The sequence below is a fragment of the Artemia franciscana genome, chromosome 4, assembly GCF_032884065.1.
Source record: "Artemia franciscana chromosome 4, ASM3288406v1, whole genome shotgun sequence".
Taxonomy (NCBI): domain Eukaryota; kingdom Metazoa; phylum Arthropoda; class Branchiopoda; order Anostraca; family Artemiidae; genus Artemia; species Artemia franciscana.
In genome coordinates, this window is record NC_088866.1 from 8,817,379 (window position 1) to 8,838,333 (window position 20,955).

At 35.8% G+C, this 20,955-nt stretch overlaps 1 protein-coding gene and 1 long non-coding RNA gene across 2 annotated transcripts in view; one reads left to right on the forward strand and one right to left on the reverse strand.

Annotated features, from left to right (window-relative positions):
* LOC136025952 (uncharacterized) overlaps positions 1–10,606 on the reverse strand; it is a 17,214-nt gene extending 6,608 nt beyond the window's left edge. Inside the window, exon 1 of the long non-coding RNA XR_010617184.1 lies at positions 9,799–10,606. This is a non-coding gene — a long non-coding RNA (uncharacterized LOC136025952). The remainder of the gene's footprint in view (positions 1–9,798) is intronic.
* Positions 7,804–20,955, forward strand: part of LOC136025951 (transmembrane protein 11, mitochondrial-like) — a 47,411-nt gene continuing 34,259 nt past the window's right edge. Inside the window, exon 1 of the mRNA XM_065702054.1 lies at positions 7,804–7,877. Within this exon, the coding sequence (XP_065558126.1) occupies positions 7,819–7,877 (59 nt within the window). The 5' untranslated portion in view covers positions 7,804–7,818. The remainder of the gene's footprint in view (positions 7,878–20,955) is intronic.

The following is a 20,955-nucleotide window of genomic DNA, read 5'->3' on the forward strand; positions in this document are numbered from 1 at the left end:
AAAAATTTATGATTCTCGCCTAATAATGGTAGAAGGGACCCTGCTTTATGATAAATTTGCCCTTTTACTTTAAAAGTAGACATAAATTGATCTGGATTTTCGATTTGGGCTCCAAACGACGTCATTTGGAAACATGAGTTGTATTGTCTGATTTTTGACAAAAAACGCTTAGATTCTGACGTAGTTCCAGTAAGGAAAGTCTTCAATGGCTCTGGTGGTGCAGCCAATAGAGGAAGTTTAACTTTTCCTGAGGCGCAACACATTCCCATTGTTTCACCATTGAATTTCAAGGCCTTGCAATAGGGACAAATTTTGGACATTGTCCCGATTTGAACACAGCTACTCAAGCTATAATCATCGACTGGGTTGTACCTGAATGCCAGGCGATAACTTTCAGATTGCTCTGATTCCTCGGCACGCTTTCTTTTCTTACTTTCTCTATCAGCAGCAAGCCTGATTTCCTGCTGGTCTTTTGATTCCTCGGCACGCTTTCTTTTCTTACTTTCTCTATCAGCAGCAAGCCTGATTTCTTGCTGTTCTTGTAATTCCTCGGCCCGCCTTCTTTTTTCACATTCTGTTTTAGCAGCAAGTCTGCTTCTGCGTTGCTCTGGTAGTTCCTCGGCATGCTTTCTTTTTTCACTTTCTCCTTTAGCAGCAAGTCTGCTTTCGCGTTGCTCTGGTAGTTCCTCGGCATGCTTTCTTTTTTCACATTCTCTTTTAGCAGCAAGTCTGCTTCTGCGTTGCTTTCTTTTTTCACTTTCTCTTTTAGCAGCAAGTCTGCTTTCGCGTTGCTCTGGTAGTTCCTCGGCATGCTTTCTTTTTTCACATTCTCTTTTAGCAGCAAGTCTGCTTCTGCGTTGCTCTGGTAGTTCCTCGGCATGCTTTCTTTTTTCACATTCTCTTTTAGCAGCAAGTCTGCTTCTGCGTTGCTCTGGTAGTTCCTCGGCATGCTTTCTTTTTTCACTTTCTCTTTTAGCAGCAAGTCTGCTTTCGCGTTGCTCTGGTAGTTCCTCGGCACGCTTTCTTTTCTGACTTTCTCTATCACCAGCAAGTTTTCTGGCATAGACTCTTTGAGCATCTTCATCAGTCATTATAAACTTAAGCATTAATAGAATTCTACACGAACATCCGTCTTATATAACTTGAATGACGTCACGCCTTCAAAGCAAAAATGATGCCTTCAAAGCAAAAATGATGGCAGCTAATTTCATGACGTCAGCCGAAACATGACGGCGAACATATGTCTTATATAACTTGAATGACGTCACCTTCAAAGCAAAAATGACGGCAACTAATTTCATGACGTCAGCCGAAACATGACGTCACCTGACACATCCATCCACACATCCATCCACACATCCACAGACAGACAACTTATTTTTATATATATAGATATATATCTATATATATAAAAATAAGTTGTGGATGGATGTGTGGATGGATGTGTCAGGTGACGTCACCTGAAAAAACTGGATCAGGTGACGTCAAAACTGAAAAAACTAAAAAAGGCAAAAACTACAAAAAAAACTAAAAACTAATAAAAAAAATAAAAAAGCTAAAAAACTAAAAAAACTAAAAAAAGGCAAAAACTACAAAAAAAAACTAAAAAAAAACTGAAAAAACTAAAAAAAGGCAAAAACTACAAAAAAAAACTAAAAACTAATAAAAAAAGTAAAAAAGCTAAAAAACTAAAAAAACTAAAAAAACTAAAAAAAGGTAAAAAACTAAAAAAAATAAAAAATAAAAAAAAACTAAAAAAAAGGAAAAAACTGAAAAATAAGCTAAAATAAAGGTAAAAACCAATAAAAAACTAAAAAAAAAAGGAAAAAACTAATAAATGACGACACTCAAAGAGAAAAAAAGGCAAAAACTAATAAATGACGACACTCAAAGAGAAAAAAAGGCAAAAACTACAAAAAAAACTAAAAACTAATAAAAAAAATAAAAAAGCTAAAAAACTAAAAAAAACTAAAAAAAGGCAAAAACTACAAAAAAAACTAAAAACTAATAAAAAAGCTAAAAAACTAAAAAAACTAAAAAAAAGGCAAAAACTACAAAAAAACTAAAAACTAATAAAAAAAATAAAAAAGCTAAAAAACTAAAAAAACTAAAAAAACTAAAAAAAGGTAAAAAACTAAAAAAACTAAAAACTAAAAAAAACTAAAAAAGGTAAAAACTAAAAGAACTAAAAAAGAAAAAAATAAATGACGACACTCAAAGAGAAAGCGACCAGGACAAAAGGAATGTTCGATTAGCAATCAACAAAGCACCGGGACACAGGGAGTATAAAAAAAAGAAAAAAAAAGGAAAAAAATAAAGGAGAAAAACAAAACTAAAAAACGAATGTATATACAGACCGGTACACCGGGATACAAATGACGACCGGGACACAGGGAATATAAATGACGACCGGGACACAGGGACACAACTACAACGGGGACACCGGGGGAAACAGGGGGATATAAATGACGACCGGGACAAAAAAACTAAAAAGAAAAAAAAACTAAAAACTAATAAAAAAACTAAAAAATCTAAAAATCTAAATAAGCTAAAAAAGAAAAAAAAAGGAAAAAAATAAAGGAGAAAAACAAAACTAAAAAACGAATGTATATACAGACCGGGACACCGGGATACAAATGACGACCGGGACCCGGGACACAGGGAATATAAATGACGACCGGGACACAGGGACACAACTACAACGGGGACACCGGGGGAAACAGGGGGATGTAAATGACGACCGGGACACCGGGACAGGGAATGGTCGATTAGCAATCACCATCAACAAAGCTCAAGGGCAATCATTAGAATCATGAGGTATAGATCTGAATACAGATTGTTTTCCCATGGACCATTATATGTTGCATGTTCAAGAGTCGGTAAACCTGACAATCTATTTATATGCAAAGACAATGGGACAGCAAAGAATGTTGTATATTCGCAAGTTTTACGTAGTTAAAACCATATATATATATCTATCTATATTCACAGGTGGGACATAGGGACACAACTACAATGGCGCGTAACTATTATGGCGCGTAACGACTTACGCGCGCGGGGGGGCTTGGGGGGGGCGCGAAGCGCCCCCACCAACTAGGTGTTGGGGTGGCGCGAAGCGCCACCCCAACAGCTAGTATATATATATATATATATATATATAAGTTGTCTGTGTGTGTGTGGGTCTGTCTGTCGGGTGACGTCACGTTTGTGTGTCGACTGACGTCATGTTTTCAACTGACGAAATTACAGACCGGAACGTCGGGACACAAATGACGACCGGGACACCGGCACATAGGGAATATAAATGACGACACTCAAAGAGAAAGCGACCGGGACAAAAGGAATGTTCGATTAGCAATCATCATCAACAAAGCACGGGGATACAAATGACGACCGGGACACAGGGAGTATAAATGACGACCAGGACATAAGTAAAAAAAAACTAAAAAAAAAAAACTAAAAAAAGATAAAAACTACAAAAAAACTAAAAAGAAAAAAAACTAAAAACTAATAAAAAAAACTAAAAAAGCTAAAAAACTAAAAAAAAACTAAAAAAGAAAAAAAATAAAAAAGGAAAAAAATGAAAAATAAAGGAGAAAGACAAAACTAAAAAAACGAATGTATATACAGACCGGGACACCGGGATACAAATGACGACCGGGACACAGGGAATATAAATTACGACCGGGACATAGGGACACAACTACAACGGGGACGCCGGGGGGCACAGGGGGATATAAATGACGACCGGGACACCGGGACACAAGGAATATAAATGACGCCCGGGACACTCAAAGAGAAATCACAGACTGGGACACCGGGACACAAATGACGACCGGGACACAGGGAATATAAATGACGACCGGGACACAGGGACACAACTACAAAGGGGACGCCGGGGGGCCGAGGGATATAAATGACGACCTGGACACCGGGACACAAGGAATATAAATGACGCCCGGGACACTCAAAGAGAAATCACAGACTGGGACACTGGGACACAAATGACGACCGGACACAGGGAATATAAATGACGACCGGGACACAGGGACACAACTACAAAGGGGACGCCGGGGGCACAGGGGGATATATAAATGACGACGGCGACATAGGGAATGGTCGATTATCAATCACCATCAACAAAGCTCAAGGGCAATAATTAGAATCATGAGGTATAGATCTGAATACGGATTGTTTTCCCATGGACCATTATATGTTGCATGTTCAAGAGTCGGTAAACCTGACAATCTATTTATATCCACAGACAATGGGACAGCAAAGAATGTTGTATATTCGCAAGTTTTACGTAGTTAAAAACATATATATATCTATATATATAAAAGAGAAAAAGAAAACTAAAAAAATATGAATAAATATATATAAAAATAAGTTGTTTGTGGGTTATGTCTGTCTGTCTGTCTGTCGAGTGACGTCGTGTTTGTCCGCATATGACGTCTGAATTATTTCACACTAATACAAAAGAAGAAAAAAAACTAAAAAAGGTAAAAAACTAAAAACTAAAAAAAACTGAAAAAACTAAAAAAAGGCAAAAACTAAAAAAAAACTAAAAACTAATAAAAAAACTAAAAAAGCTAAAAAACTAAAAAAACTAAAAAAAAGGTAAAAAACAAAAAAAAACTAAAAACTAAAAAAGAAAAAACTAAAAAAAGGAAAAAACTGAAAAATAAGAGAAAAAGAAAACTAAAAAAATATTAATAAATATAAAAAATATAAATATAAATATAATATAAATTAGCAATCAACAAAGCACCGAGACACAAATGACGACCGGGACACAGGGAGTATAAATGACGACCAGGACATAAGTAAAAAAAAAACTAAAAAAACTAAAAAAATGGTAAAAACTACAAAAAAACTAAAAACTAATAAAAAAACTAAAAAATCTAAAATCTAAATAAACTAAAAAAGAAAAAAAAGAAAAAAGGAAAAAAATAAAGGAGAAAAACAAAACTAAAAAACGAATGTACATACAGACCGGGACACCGGGATACAAATGACGACCGGGGCACAGGGAATATAAATGACGACCGGGACACAGGGACACAACTACAATGGGGACGCCGGGGGGCACAGGGGGATATAAATGACGACCGGGACACCGGGACACAAGGAATATAAATGACGCCCGGGACACTCAAAGAGAAATCACAGACTGGAACACCGGGACACAAATGACGACCGGGACACAGGGAATATAAATGACGACCGGGACACAGGGACATAACTACAAAGGGGACGCCGGGGTGCACAGGGGGATATATAAATGGCGACTCAGGGAATGGTCGATTAGCAATCACCATCAACAAAGCTCAAGGGCAATCATTAGAATCATGAAGTATAGATCTGAATACGGATTGTTTTCCCATGGACCATTATATGTTGCATGTTCAAGAGTCGGTAAACCTGACAATCTATTTATATGCACAGACAATGGGACAGCAAAGAATGTTGTATATTCGCAAGTTTTACGTAGTTAAAAACATATATATATATATATATATATATATATATATATATATATATATATATATATATATATATATATATATATATATATATATATATATATATATATATATATATATATATATATATATATATATATATATATATCTATATTCACAGGTGGGACATAGGGACACAACTACAATGGCGCGTAACTAATATGGCGCGTAACGACTTACGCGCGCGGGGGGGCTTGGGGGGGGCGCGAAGCGCCCCCACCAACTAGGTGTTGGGGTGGCGCGAAGCGCCACCCCAACAGCTAGTATATATATATATATATATATATATATATATATATATATATATATATATATATATATATATATATATATATATATATATATATATATATATATATATATATATATATATATATATATATATATATATATATATATATATATATATATATATATATATATATATATATATATATATATATATATATATATATATATATATATATATATATATATATATATATATATATATATATATATATATATATATATATATATATATATATATATACATATATATATATATATATATATATATATATATATATATATATATATATATATATATATATATATATATATATATATATATATATATATATATATATATATATATATATATATATATACTAGCTGTTGGGGTGGCGCTTCGCGCCCCCCCAAGCCCCCCTCGCGCGCGTAAGTCGTTACGTGCCATATCAGTTACGCGCCATTGTAGTTGTGTCCCTGTGTCCCACCTGTGAATATAGATAGATTTATATATGTGTTTCAAACTACGTAAAAATTGCGAATATACAACATTTTTGGCTTTCCCATTACTGGGAGCTTTCCGTGTCCAATTGCCAGCAATTGATCTGAAAATGTTTGACCAGAGTCATCATTTGCAGTTGGACACGCATATTTGTAGTTAATTTTTATATTTTTACGTGTGCCCATAAATTAGAATTTGTCAGGCAAGCATTCATTTCGTCTGCAGGAGTTAAACTACGTAAAAATTGCGAATATACAACATTCTTGGCTTTCCCATTGTCTGTGCATATACAAAGCCGTATGTACTAATAATGACGTCATACGCAAACGCTCTTTTTACAAACAAACAAACATGCATACACACAACTCGTGTTTATATAGATAGATAGATAGATAGATACAATACAAATTAACTGCGTAAAACTTGCGAATATACAACATTCTTCGCTGTCCAATTGTCGCTGCATATAAATAGATTGTCAGGTTTACCGACCCTCGAACATGCAACGTACAATTGTCCATGGGAAAAACAATCAGTATTAAGATCTATACCACATTTTTCTAATGATTGACCTTGAGCTTTGTTAATGGTGATTGCAAATGCTAATCGAATTGGGAATTACAATCTTTTAAATTGAAAAGGCAGATCCGTTGGAATCATGGGAATGCGAGGAATAAGAACAGCCTCACCCTCAAAAGGCCCTGATTGTGGCCTCTATTAGGTTTTCCATTGTTTTTTTTTTACGGCAAGTCGCGTGCCATTGCAAAGCTTTGGTGGGTTGATATTTCTTAAAAGTATTATTGGTACGCCTATTTTTAGTTGTAGCACCTGTGGTGGAAACCCTGAAAGATCTATGGAATTTAAAAATTCGGATGGATAATTAACCGCTTCATTTGGTTCCAAAACTGTGTCGACTGACTTGCAAAGGACTGCCTGGTCTCGAATCTTGGTCAAAACAATATTGTTGATTTCGTGGACGTCTATATTTTTGGGTGCGAGAATCGCTCTTTCACTTAGCCATTTATTATTTTTAAAATTTTTTAGAATATTCGGAAATACTTTTTCAATCAATTCATTTTTGGACGTCACTAAATTACAGAAATCAGCAGGTAGTTGTATACGTCCTGAAATTGAGTCTATCGTATCATAAATGTCTTTTTGTTCCGACGTTAACTTGGAAATGTTATTTTGTATATACGACAATAGATCACTCATACTGTAACCTTGTTCACGATCCAATTCTACACATGTCGAAACAGCAGCGATACGGTTAGGTGAAGGCATTCCCAAATCCTGAAGAGGTTTGTTTGCCATACGTACGCACAAATCTTCTATAATAACTAAAGTGTAGTTATAAATTTTTGATGTAAAATCAAAAGTCATATCTGACGTCTCTAACTGTTTTCGATGGAGTATATCTTCGGACATTTTTGACTCATATTTTTCCCATAACTCTGTAGGAGCTGATGGAGAGCAAGTGCACGAATTTGACTTGGGGTTGACTTTACCCACGCGTCATTGATGCAGTTATCCCAGTGTTTTTCATTCTCCAATAAATTCAGAGCTTGGCATGCACTACGGTAAGTGTTATGTATAGTACCGTTTACAGTTCTCAAATACTCAAAGAATGTCGGACCGGGTACATTCACCAAAAGCAGGCGTAGAAAGAAGCATTCATGTTGATTGGGGTGAACGGTGTAGAGTCTTCCTATCGTGGTATCTTTGAAGATGGTAGGTTGCCGTAAACCCACTGGTTATCCACTTCGATGGTGGTACCGTTGCCATTGTAGGTTCTTCAGTCATTTTACAATTACAAAATTTCTCTTTCAACGGTCTTCTTACAATTAAAAATTTGTCTTTGAACGATATTCTTAAATACCTGTGTCCCGGTCATTTGTGTCCCGGTATCCCAGTCTGTAATTTCTCTTTGAGAGTCCCGGTCGTTATTTATATTCCCTGTGTCCCGGTCGTCATTTGTGTCCCGGTCTGTAATTTCTCTTTGAGTGTTTTTTCTTTTTAGTATTTTTTAGTTTTTTACATTTTTTCTTTTTTCAGTTTTCTTTTTCTTCTTTATTTTTCAGCTTCACTATGAAATACATATCGCCGAACCTTTGTTTTTTTTAACTAAAATCTGGTAGGCATTGATGACCTTATCCAAGTCAAAATCCCAAACCCAATCATCATCGCTATCATTTTCAGTTTTGATATGTTTTGACTCTCGCTGTCCAAGTGGATCTTCATCTAACTGCGCGGTTTTGCGTTCTTTAGCCTCAAGCCTGTTTCCTTGCTGTTCTTTTGATTCCTCGGGACGCTTTCTTTTCTGACTTTCTCTATCAGCAGCAAGTTTTTTGGCATAGACTCTTTGAGCATCTTCATCGGCTTTTGCCATTGTAAGTTCATCAGTCATTTTAAACTTAAACATTAATAGATTTCTACGTGAACATATATGTCTTAAATATCTTTAATGACGTCACCGTCATAGCAAAAATGACGACAGCTAACTTCATGACGTCAGTCGACACAGAAACATGACGTCACCTGATCCACAGACAGACAACTTATTTTCATATATATACTAGCTGTTGGGGTGGCGCTTCGCGCCACCCCAACACCTAGTTGGTGGGGGCGCTTTGCGCCCCCCCCCCAAGCCCCCCGCGCGCGTAAGTCGTTACGCGCCATATTAGTTACGCGCCATTGTAGTTGTGTCCCTATGTCCCACCTGTGAATATAGATAGATATATTATATATATGTTTTTTAACTACGTAAAACTTGCGAATATACAACATTCTTTGCTGTCCCATTGTCTGTGCATATAAATAGATTGTCAGGTTTACCGACTCTTGAACATGCAACATATAATGGTCCATGGGAAAACAATCCGTATTCAGATCTATACCTCATGATTCTAATGATTGCCCTTGAGCTTTGTTGATGGTGATTGCTAATCGACCATTCCCTGTCCCGGTCGTCATTTATACTTATGTCCTGGTCGTCATTTATACTCCCTGTGTCCCGGTGCTTTGTTGATTGCTAATCGAACATTCCTTTTGTCCCGGTCGCTTTCTCTTTGAGTGTCGTCATTTATTTTTTTCTTTTTTAGTTCTTACCTTTTTTAGTTTTTTTTAGTTTTTTAGATGAAAATTTTTTTTTAGTTTTTTTCCTTTTCTTCTTTTTAGTTTTTTATTGGTGTTTACCTTTTTTTTAGCTTTTTTAGTTTTTTTTCGTTTTTTCTTTTTACTTTTTTTTTAGTTTTTATCTTTTTTTATTTTTATTCTTAATTTTATTAGTTTTCTTTTTCTCTTCTATTTTTCAGTTTTTTCCTTTTTTTTAGTTTTTTTTTTTAGTTTTTAGTTTTTTTATTACCTTTTTTTGTTTTTTAGTTTTTTTAGTTTTTTAGCCTTTTTATTTTTTTTATTAGTTTTCAGTTTTTTTTGTAGTTTTTGCCTTTTTTTAGTTTTTTCAGTTTTTTTTTTAGTTTTTAGTTTTTTACCTTTTTTAACCTAACCAGGATTTGAACCTGGGACCTTCATTCTCCGTTGTGACACCCTCTCTCACCGAGTGACTACTCCAGCATGTTCATTTTGGTGTTTTAAATGGTATATTATTAACCAAATTAATGTGTTTTACAATATACTAAGCATCGTCATAACAAAAATGACGACAACTAATTTCATGACGTCAGCCGACACAGAAACATGACGTCACCTGAGCCACAGATCCACAGACAGACAACTTATTTTTATATGTATAATATATATATTTCTTCTTTTTAGTTTTTTATTGGTTTTTACCTTTTTTTTTAGCTTTTTTAGTTTTTTTCGTTTTTTCTTTTTACTTTTTTTTAGTTTTTATCTTTTTTATTTTTATTCTTAATTTTATTAGTTTTCTTTTTCTCTTCTATTTTTCAGTTTTTTCCTTTTTTTAGTTTTTTTTAGTTTTTAGTTTTTTTATTACCCTTTTTTAGTTTTTTTAGTTTTTTAGCCTTTTTATTTTTTTTATTAGTTTTTAGTTTTTTTTGTAGTTTTTGCCTTTTTTTAGTTTTTTCAGTTTTTTTTTAGTTTTTAGTTTTTTACCTTTTTTAGCCTAACCAGGATTTGAACCTGGGACCTTCATTCTCCGTTCTGACACCCTCTCTCACCGAGTGACTACTCCAGCATGTTCATTTTGGTGTTTTAAATGGTATATTATTAACCAAATTAATGTGTTTTACAATATACTAAGCATCGTCATAACAAAAATGACGACAACTAATTTCATGACGTCAGCCGACACAGAAACATGACGTCACCTGATCCACAGATCCACAGACAGACAGACAACTTATTTATATATATATATATATATATATATATATATATATATATATATATATATATATATATATATATATATATATATATATATATATATATATATATATAAATATATATAAATAATAATATAAAAAAATATATATATATATATAAAATAAAAAGGGCACTGGTCCTTTCAATTTCCAATCAAATGAGCTGTTTTTGAAGTTTCTACGACAACAAATGGCCATCTCAAAATTTCTATCAGATGCATTTCGGGAAAAAACGAGGTGTGGGAGGGTGAGTTTCCACCCTCCCATCACTCTGAATCTTAAAAAGGGCACTATAGCTTCTAATTACGGATCCTCTGAGCCTCCTCCAAAGCTTATACAACCACCCTTTTTATATATACGACCAGAACATTACGTATCTCTTCATAAAAAAATAAGTTGTATGTTTGTGTGTTTGTCCACATATGACGTCATTATAAGTATATAAGGCTTCGTATATGAAGTCATTATAAGTATATAAGGGGGCGATTCGAAGAGAAATTTCAGTGTAAATCCTACAATGGCAGAAGAAACAGCCGAGGAAGCGGCTCAAACAGTTAATACCAAAAGGCATGCGGCTAAAAGAGAAAGTAAGAAAGAAAGCATGTCGAGGAATCACAACAACAACGTGAAAACAGGCTTGAGGCTCAAAGAGAAATTACCGAAAAAATCATGCCGAGGAATCACAAGAACAACGTTAAAACAGGCTTGCGACTCAAAGAGATAATGCCAAAAGAAAGCGTGCCGAGGAATCACAAGAGCAATGTCAAAATTATCGCCTGGCATTCAGGTACAGCCCAGTCGATGATTATAGCTTGAGTAGATGTGTTCAAATCGGGGCTATGTCTAAAATTTGTCCCTATTGCAAGGCCTTGAAATTTAATGGAGAAACAATGGGAATGTGTTGCGCCTCAGGAAAAGTTAAACTTCCTCAACTGGCTGCACCAACAGAGCCGTTGAAGACTTTATGACTTTACAGACTGGGACACCGGGACACAGGGTAAATAAATGGCTACCGGGACACTCAAAGAGAAGTTACAGACCGAGACGCCGGGACGAAAATGACCACTGGGACACCGGGACACAGGGAACATAAATGACGACCGGGACACAGGGATACAACTACAACGGGGACGCCGGAAGGGCACAGGGGGGATATATAAATGATGACTGGGATACAGGGAATATTCGATTAGCAATCACCATCAACAAAGCTCAAGGGCAATCATTAGAAAAATGTGGCATAGATCTGAATACGGATTGTTTTCCCATGGACAGTTATATGTTGCATGTTCAAGAGTCGGTAAACCTGACAATCTATTTATATGCACAGACAATGGGACAGCTAAGAATATTGTATATTCGCAAGTTTTACGTAGTTAAAAACATATATATATATATATATATATATATATATATATATATATATATATATATATATATATATATATATATATATATATATATATATATATATATATATATACATACATATATATATATATATATATATATATATATATATATATATATATATATATATATATATATATATATATATATATATATATATATTCATAGGTGGGACACAGTGACACAGCTATAATGGCGCGTAACTAATATGGCGCGTAACGACTTGCGCGGGGGGGGGGCTTGGGGGCACGAAGCGCCCCAACCAACTAGGTGTTGGTTTGGTGCGTAGCGCCACACCAACACCTAGCAGTACTATATATATTACGAGCAGTGCTCCCTTAGGGTGTAGTTAGTTTACAGTGTGTGAGTTGTTTTTTTGTTAATAAACGGATTGAATTGAATATACATCGCCCCCAGAGCATAACTTACAATTCTTGCCCTGAAAGCTGTGTGGGTGTTCTCGTCCTCGAAGACATAATTTTTGGCCTTTTCATTTACGTTGAACGAAGTGGCTATATCAAAATTTTAATTGGATGTGTTTGGGGAACACAGCACTCGTTCGTAGCTTAAAAATATCTCATTGTTTCTAATTTTTCCAAATTACCAAATAATGCCCCTCCCCCAAACACCCCCAAAGAGAAGAGATCCGGTCCGGTTATGTCAATCACGTATCTAGGACTTGTACTTGTTCTTCCCACCAAGTTTCATCCCGATGTCTCCACTCTAAGTGTTTTCCAAGATTTCCGGTTTCCCCCTCCAACTCCCCCAATATTACCGAACCCGGTCGGGGTTTAAAATAAGAGCTCTGTGACGCGATATCCTTCTAAATATCAAATTTCATTAAGGTCCGTTCGTAAATAAAAAATACCTCTTTTTTCTAATTTTTCCGAATTAACCGAATCTCCCCCCACCCCCAACTCCCCCAAAAACAGCGGATTTTGTACGGTTATGTCAATCATGTATCTAGGACTTGTGCTTATTCTTCCCACCAAATTTCATCCCGATCTTTCCACTCTAAGCGTCTGCAAGATTTACGGTCTCCCCCTCCAGCTTCCCCCAATGTCAACATATCCACTAAGGATTAAAAATAAGAGTTCTAAGACACGAGTTCCATCTAAATATTAAGTTTCATTAAGATCCCATCACCCGTTCGTAAGTTAAAAATGCCTAATTTTTTCTAATTTTTCCAAATTACGCCCCTTCTTCCAACTTCCCCATAGAGAGCGGATCCGGTTGGTTTTGTCACTCAGTTAGCTAGGACTTGTGCTCATTCTTCCCACCAAGTTTCAGCCCAATTTCTCCACTCTAAGCGTTTTCCAATATTTCTGGTTTCCCCCTCCAACTCCCCCAATATCATCGGATCCGGTCTGGATTTAAAATAAGAGCTCTGAGACACGAGGTCCTTCTAAATATAAAATTTCATTAAGATCCAATTCGTAAGTTAAAAATACCTCATTTTTTCTAATTTTTTCGAATTAACCCCCCCCCCCCTTCCAACTCTTCCATAGACAGCATATCTGGTCCGGCTGTGGCAATCACGTATCTAGGACTTGTGCTTATTCTTCCCACCAAGTTTCACCCTGATAACTCCACTCTAAGCGTTTTCCAAAATTTCATCTCTCCCAATGTCATCGGATCTTATCGGGATTTAAAATAAGAACTTTATATATATATATATATATATATATATATATATATATATATAATATATATATATATATATATATATATATAGTGTGGGGGTGAGTCCGGATAATATAGCTTCCCAAAATTACAATCTCGATGCAATATTGTCACTAATCTATGCTTTAACCTCAAAGTTTTAAACTACGTACTTGAGAAATTTCCAGACAGTTAGGTCAAGAGGTGACTAGAAGATCAGGGGGACGAGGAGTAACTAGTAGAAGTTCACCCCCTACAGCCATTGGGTGGGAAAGATTGTGCGGGTGCGCCATTGTTACACTTATTAAAACTGCTAATAAGTCAATTTCCCAGCTGCGCAATATAATTTACCCAATCAGTCAGTCACCAGAGGATGAGATGGCCAGTAAAGAGAGGAAAATGTGTTGGGTTTGTAAAGAGTAATTTGTTGAAGGTAGTTGGGAAATGCCAGCCTGTGATCATAATCATTATCGAGGGTTTGATATAAAAAAAACGGAATTTTCACCGGTGTTTTCTCACAGTCAGGTCAGTTTCCAGGATCAAATTTACATTAAAACACTAGCTGTTGGGGTGGTGCTTCGCGCCACCCCAACACCTAGTTGGTGGGGGCGCTTCGCCCCCCCCCCCAACCCCCCGCGCGCCTAAGTCGTTACGTGCCATATTAGTTACGCACCATTGTAGTTGTGTCCCTATGTCCCACCTGTCAATACATAGACATATGTGTATGTTTTTAACTACGTAAAACTTGCGAATATGCAACATTCTTCGCTGTCCCATCGTATGTGCATATAAATAGATTGTCAGGTTTACCGACTCTTGAACATGCAACATATAATTGTCCATGGGAAAACAATCCGTATTCAGATCTTTACCTCATGATTCTAATGATTGCCCTTGAGCTTTGTTGATGGTGATTGCTAATCGACCATTCCCTGTGTCACCGTCGTCATTTATATATTAACCTGTGCCCCCCGGCATCCCCGTTGTAGTTGTGTCCCTGTGTCTCGGTCGTCAATTATATTCCCTGTGTCCCGGTCGTCATTTGTGTCCCGGTGTCCCAGTCTGTAATTTCTCTTTGAGTGTCCCGGGCGTCATTTATATTCCTTGTGTCCCGGTGTCCCGGTCGCCATTTGTGTCCCGATGTCCCGGTCTGTATATACATTCGTTTTTGAATTGGTCTTTTTTTAAAGTTTTTAGTTTTTTACCTTTTTTTAGTTTTTTTAGTTATACCTCATGATTCTAATGATTGCCCTTGAGCTTTGTTGATGGTGATTACTAATCGAACACTCCCTGTGTCCCCATCGTCATTGATATATCCTCCTGTGCCCCCGGCGTCCCCGTTGTAGTTGCGTCCCTGTGTCCTGGTGGTCATTTATATTCCCTTTGTCCCGGTTGTCATTTGTATCCCGGTGTCCCGGTCTGTATATACATTCGTTTTTGAATTGGTATATGATCAAATAAATTTTTGTGTTTTTCCCCTTTTTTTCTTTTTAGTTTTTTTTTGGTTTTTACTTTTTTTTAGTTTTTTTAGTCTTTTTTCTTTTTTCTTTTTAGTTTTTTTTGTAGTTTTTACCTTTTTAGTTTTTTTTAGTTTTTTTTTAGTTTTGTTTTTCTCCTTTGTTTTTTTTTCTTTTTTTTCTTTTTTAGTTTTTTTTAGTTTTTTAGCTTTCTTAGTTTTTTTATTAGTTTTTAGTTTTTTTCTTTTTAGTTTGTTTGTAGTTTTTACCTTTTTTTAGTTTTTTTTAGTTTTTTTTTACTTATGTTCTGGTCGTCATTTATACTCCCTGTGTCCCGGTCGTCATTTGTGTCCCGGTGCTTTGTTGATGGTGATAGCTAATCGAACATTTCTTGTGTCCCGGTCGCTTTCTCTTTGAGTGTCCCGGTCGTCATTTATATTCCCTATGTCCCGGTGTCCCGGTCGTCATTTGTATCCCAATGTCCCGGTCTGTAATTTCGTCAGTCGAAAACATGACGTCAGTCGACACACAAACATGACGTTACTCGACACACACACACACACACACACACACACACACACACACACACACACACACACACACACACACACACGCACACACATACAACTAATTTTTATATATATAGATAACCTTCCCACGTGGATCTCACTACAAATAAGTGCCAATCTACAATCTATGTAAAATTTTGCTTTTCTGCACTTGAATTAATTCACTTATTGATTTGGGTGAAAAAACTATAGGAACCTAAGAAACAGATCTTGTTCAACCATGTATTACCATTATCAATTTTTTCCATTTTAATTGTAAGACTAGCTGCTTCTCAGATGATTTGGGTATGACATTACATTAAAAAGAACCGTCTACCCATGCACCATAACTTCATCTTTCTGTAAACATGCGAACAATATTAATATAAATTTCAAATCATAGTTGGAATTCTGTATGTAAACCAGTAGAAAGAACTGCTGCTTTTCTGAAAAACCTCTATCTATTTAATGGTATTGCTAACATCTGTCTTTGAATATGCAAATGATATCACAATGGCTTCATATTCTTCAGCACGATTAAACTTCAATGAATCGTACACGCCTCAGGGTTTGGCTTCTATGTCTGGGGTCATCTTGTCACTCTGCAAGAATACATTTTTAAATTCTTTAATTACAAGATGGCATTGTCACCCGAAACCATTTCCACAGACAGTTACCCATGATATGTGGCTCTTTAATTTTAATTCCCTGCGGAATCTAGATATACACATTAGACAATAAAAGCAGGTACCTCGTTGATTCCCCCTCCCCTCACCTTAAAAACGACTAATGTTTTAATGGGTAAAAAAAATGTTCGATTGAATGCATTTACTGGTATTTTCACAAAGAAACCATACCCAGTGCTTCACAGATTCAATGGATGGAGCTTTCAGTGCATATATTACCCTCTTTTTGTCTTTGAGTTCCTCCTCTTCAAATCACTTATCATACTGCAACACTGTAACACAAATGTTTAAATGATCGTTAGCCTTCTCATATATATCTATTCCTTTAATTTTTACGGAATATTGTCCCTTTAAACAGTTAAAATCTACTTTAGGAAATTCTGCCAACTCCAACCTTCATTAACTGCAAAATTGTCCAAAAAGGTTCTTACTGACATCCTTTTGGAGAGGTCTATGGGCTGCAATAGGGAAAGCCTACTTAAAGCACTCAAGCAGCTTGTCAAAGTGAATTTGTTGTACATAGTTATATTTTTCAACTCATTCCTCCCGCCTCACGACGTAGGCAATAATGCTCCTAAACCAATGATAATCCTTTTTAAATTTAGTTACATTTACCTCTAGTTAATAAAATTATTAAAACTTTCAATTAGTAAAACCACAAACCCACTCCCTTTTTCATTATTTTATCTACCTTAGTTATGATACTATTAACCAATTTCAAAACAGCAATCCCAAAATTAAGTAAATCTGGGTGAAGTGTCTGCATTTCGGTTTGCATACAATGTGGATACAACACACCCGACTTGAATCTGTAGTTCAAGAAGGGATCGAATCCTGGTTGCATATGAGTGCAATATGTCTGTAGGATTCGTCATAATACCACCAGCAGTAAGTTATTAAATTGATCCCCAAACTGAGCCCTAAAGACACAAGCATTTTGCAAGGCAAAATCACAAAAGATGAATTCAGACCATGGAGGGGATGAACCGCTACCAATTTGTCCTCATCCCCTGATCTTCTAGTAGCCTTTCATCCTCACTGGCTGGAAATTCCCCAAGTACGTAGTCTAAAAATTTTAGGTTAAGGCTGAAATTCACGACAAAAGCATCAAGATTGAAATTTTGGGGAGCTATACTATCCAGATTCCCCAAGACACTATATAAATTTACAACCTCCCTTTCACTTTCCTCCGTGGCCATATTGACACAGGAAATTATCGTAAAATGCTGGTGGTGTCAATAGAATAATTGTCTCCATGCCACCAATGTTGGTCGCTATATATGGCGGTGGTGATAATGTCAATAGGTGAGCCTGAAAATTTTCCTTTTAAAACAGTTACAATTTTAACCCGTAGAAACATATATATATATATATATATATATATATATATATATATATATATATATATATATATATATATATATATATATATATATATATATATATATATATATATATATATATAAATATATATATATATAGCATATATATACATATACATATATATATACATATATATATATATATATATATATATATATATATATATATATATATATAAGCTCCCGAATATCTCAGCTATTAAGCCAAAAAAAAACCTATTGCTTTATTTTGAGGATCAACCCTCGTGCCACTCCCACCATCATTGAACAGGAGCCCCCTCGAAATCTGTTTACTTTTTGAGTACTCAATCATGCGTAAAACGTTAAGTTCTTATGAAATAAAAAATAAATTTTTGGATTTCCAAATAACTTTGGGGCTTAAATTCCTAGTTTCAGCATGTATTATGTCCCCCTTGAATTCACCTCTAATAAATCATTCCGATTAGCTCCCCTCAACAGGCCTGCCTACCTTCACCTTTCTTTATCATTGTTAGAAACCTTCTCTTTCCATCTTAAATTGTCAGCTACCTATGTAGCATTTAAGCTGAGAAGTGCTTCATCAAACTTCCTAAAATATACATTAAATTTTTAGCTTTCCAAATAACTGACCATTAAAAATCATGGTATCAACAAATATTGTGTGCCCCTTGAATATGCCTGAGATAAACCACCCTATTGCACCCATTTTTCTGCTGGATGTTCACTGGTTGACAGTTGAAAAAGTTGGAAATAAACGGAAATTTCAAAATATCGTTTCCAATATCGATATTTACGTTTCGATTTTCAGTATTGATTTTTTGTCCAATGTATAGATAGGGGCCTGGCCCACGATTGGCAAGTTTTGTGTTTTTTAATTCTCCAGGAATTGATTCAAGTTATAAGAAGTTGATGAGTATGCCCAAGGAAAGGTAACTAATTAAATACCATCATTGGAAAAGATAATTAGAAATAATGCATCACTTTTACACCTGGATCCCTCTCTATCCAAGTAGTCAAAAGTGCCAAACCCAGGGCACACCAGTGCTGGTTTGGCCATGTCTGGCTTACGTTCGGCCACCTGACAAAACAAACAGAAAAGTAGCCAGGGAAACATTAAAACATCTTTTTCATCTACAAAACTATAAAAGAATATTGAAAATGGTCAGTATAAGAAACTACGAAATCAATTCCAGTAAGGTTTAAAAGAAACAAAAGAGTATTAATTGAAAGTTATAAATTGAGGGATCAACACCAAAAGTAAGCCACTCCGCTAATCCTGATTTTCCACCTATCAGTGGCTACAGTTTCGTTTTAACTCCTGTCTTTAAGACGTTATCCGTCTCAACAGTTCGGATAAAGTCTCTTACTCCAGTGTTCCTCAGAAAGTGGACCTTCAGTTCTTCAGTTGCTAATTTTTTGTAATGATAATATAGTGAATAAGATTCTCTTTCTTGCTCTTCAGCTCAACCAGAGTGTAACCACCAGGCTTGACTTTTTTATTGATATATTGTAAATTGCTGGTAGGGGGTTAGTCTTCAACGGCCATACTAGAGTCTAAAGAGTTGTTGTATACAGGCTCATCCACGCTCGAATCATCACTTCAACTGCAACTCTTGTTACGAGAAACAAATCTTTCGCTTTTTAGGCTTTTCATTTTTCAGACTTTCTTCTTTTACAGGACTATGGATCTCTTGGCATATACAGCTTTTATACCAGAAGTAATGTGTTCTTTCACAGGGGTGTCATTGAGTGTTTTTGACTTTTTCGTATTTTATTTCATGTAGATTTTTGTTTTGAGCCTTCTGGAAAGGGTTTTACACGGACAATCTCTTTTAATGAATCATATGCTGACGTGTGCTTCTCATTTAAAGACAGAACCCATGCTGCATCCGCTTCGGGGTCTATGTTAAGAAGGAGTCTAGATGTCACACGGGACTTGCAATGAACATAAAACCTTCTCTGGTAAGTACTTCAGTAGATGTAGTAGGTATTCTGTCTGAGATATATGATGAGAGGAGCTCAAAATGCTTGAAGACATCTCTGTTTGCAAAGACATCTTTGACTCTGAATCCACTGAATATATTTTCGGGAGTGAAAGCCTATGGATATAATTTTCCCAGCATCTCAGCAATGTTGTGCACTGATATAGCTTTAAATTTATAGTTAGTTATAAGACTTGGTGCATTGTGATTGTAGTAGCTCTTAAAATGTCCCATAACTGTCATGTCTAAAGGCTCTAGTTTGCAAGTAGTGATGGAGGGACAGTTAAATGTACAATGCCACTACTTTTTGTGGATCAAATCAATTCAATGGTATATCGGCTGATCTGGTTGTCTATTTTCAGAGGCACTTGTGACCGTTTGGAGGGTTTGACTTGATTGATAAAACGCTGCAAAGTAAATCAACAAAAGGGAAGTAGTTATCTAGCTAGGAGTATTTTCTTTGCCGATCCTGATGGTTTCTGAAAAAGTTCCCTTGAGTAAAAAGTTCCATTACCTGGTACTAATTTCTGGAGGGAATAGGTGAAGGAGGGACTGTGAATTCCCAATGCATTAACACCAGCACTAATTATGGTCAGTTGACCTCTTTCTGCTGACCTGACCTTCCCTTATTACTTCTAGCCTCGCTGTGCAATGATTTTACAAGGCTTTGTGGATGTTTTTCACACCCAATTTGTCAACATTCCATATGTCTTGTGGTCTGAAGATTTGTTTATCAATGCCTCTCTCCAGGTTGTCAAGGAAAACTCCCACAGTGTGACGATTGAACACAGTTGGTGCCTACTGGCGTTCTTACTGATAAAGTTTTAAGATGATCCACAAGACCACGGTATCAATCTTTACCTGCAATTCCTCCACTGTCTCCAATACCTTTGCATTTCAAGTTATCCGGTTCTTTTATGCTCCATAGCATAAGTGTATGCAAGTTTATGTGCTTTAGGGGAGTACAGTCAAAATGCAGATCAGCTCTCGTTTTCAAGTAAGTTTGTACTCCTTTTTCTTGATCCTCTTTAAATGTTTACTTAGGTCCTGACTTTACAGAGGAAGATTCACCTTCTCTGGTGCTCCTCTGAGGACGTCCATGGCACTTGCAAAGAATCTGACTGACTTTTTGTTGACTGAGACAGAAAAAACTGTTGTTTTCCTTTCTTCTAGATCCCATTTTCTTTTCTCTTAAGAATTTAGTTC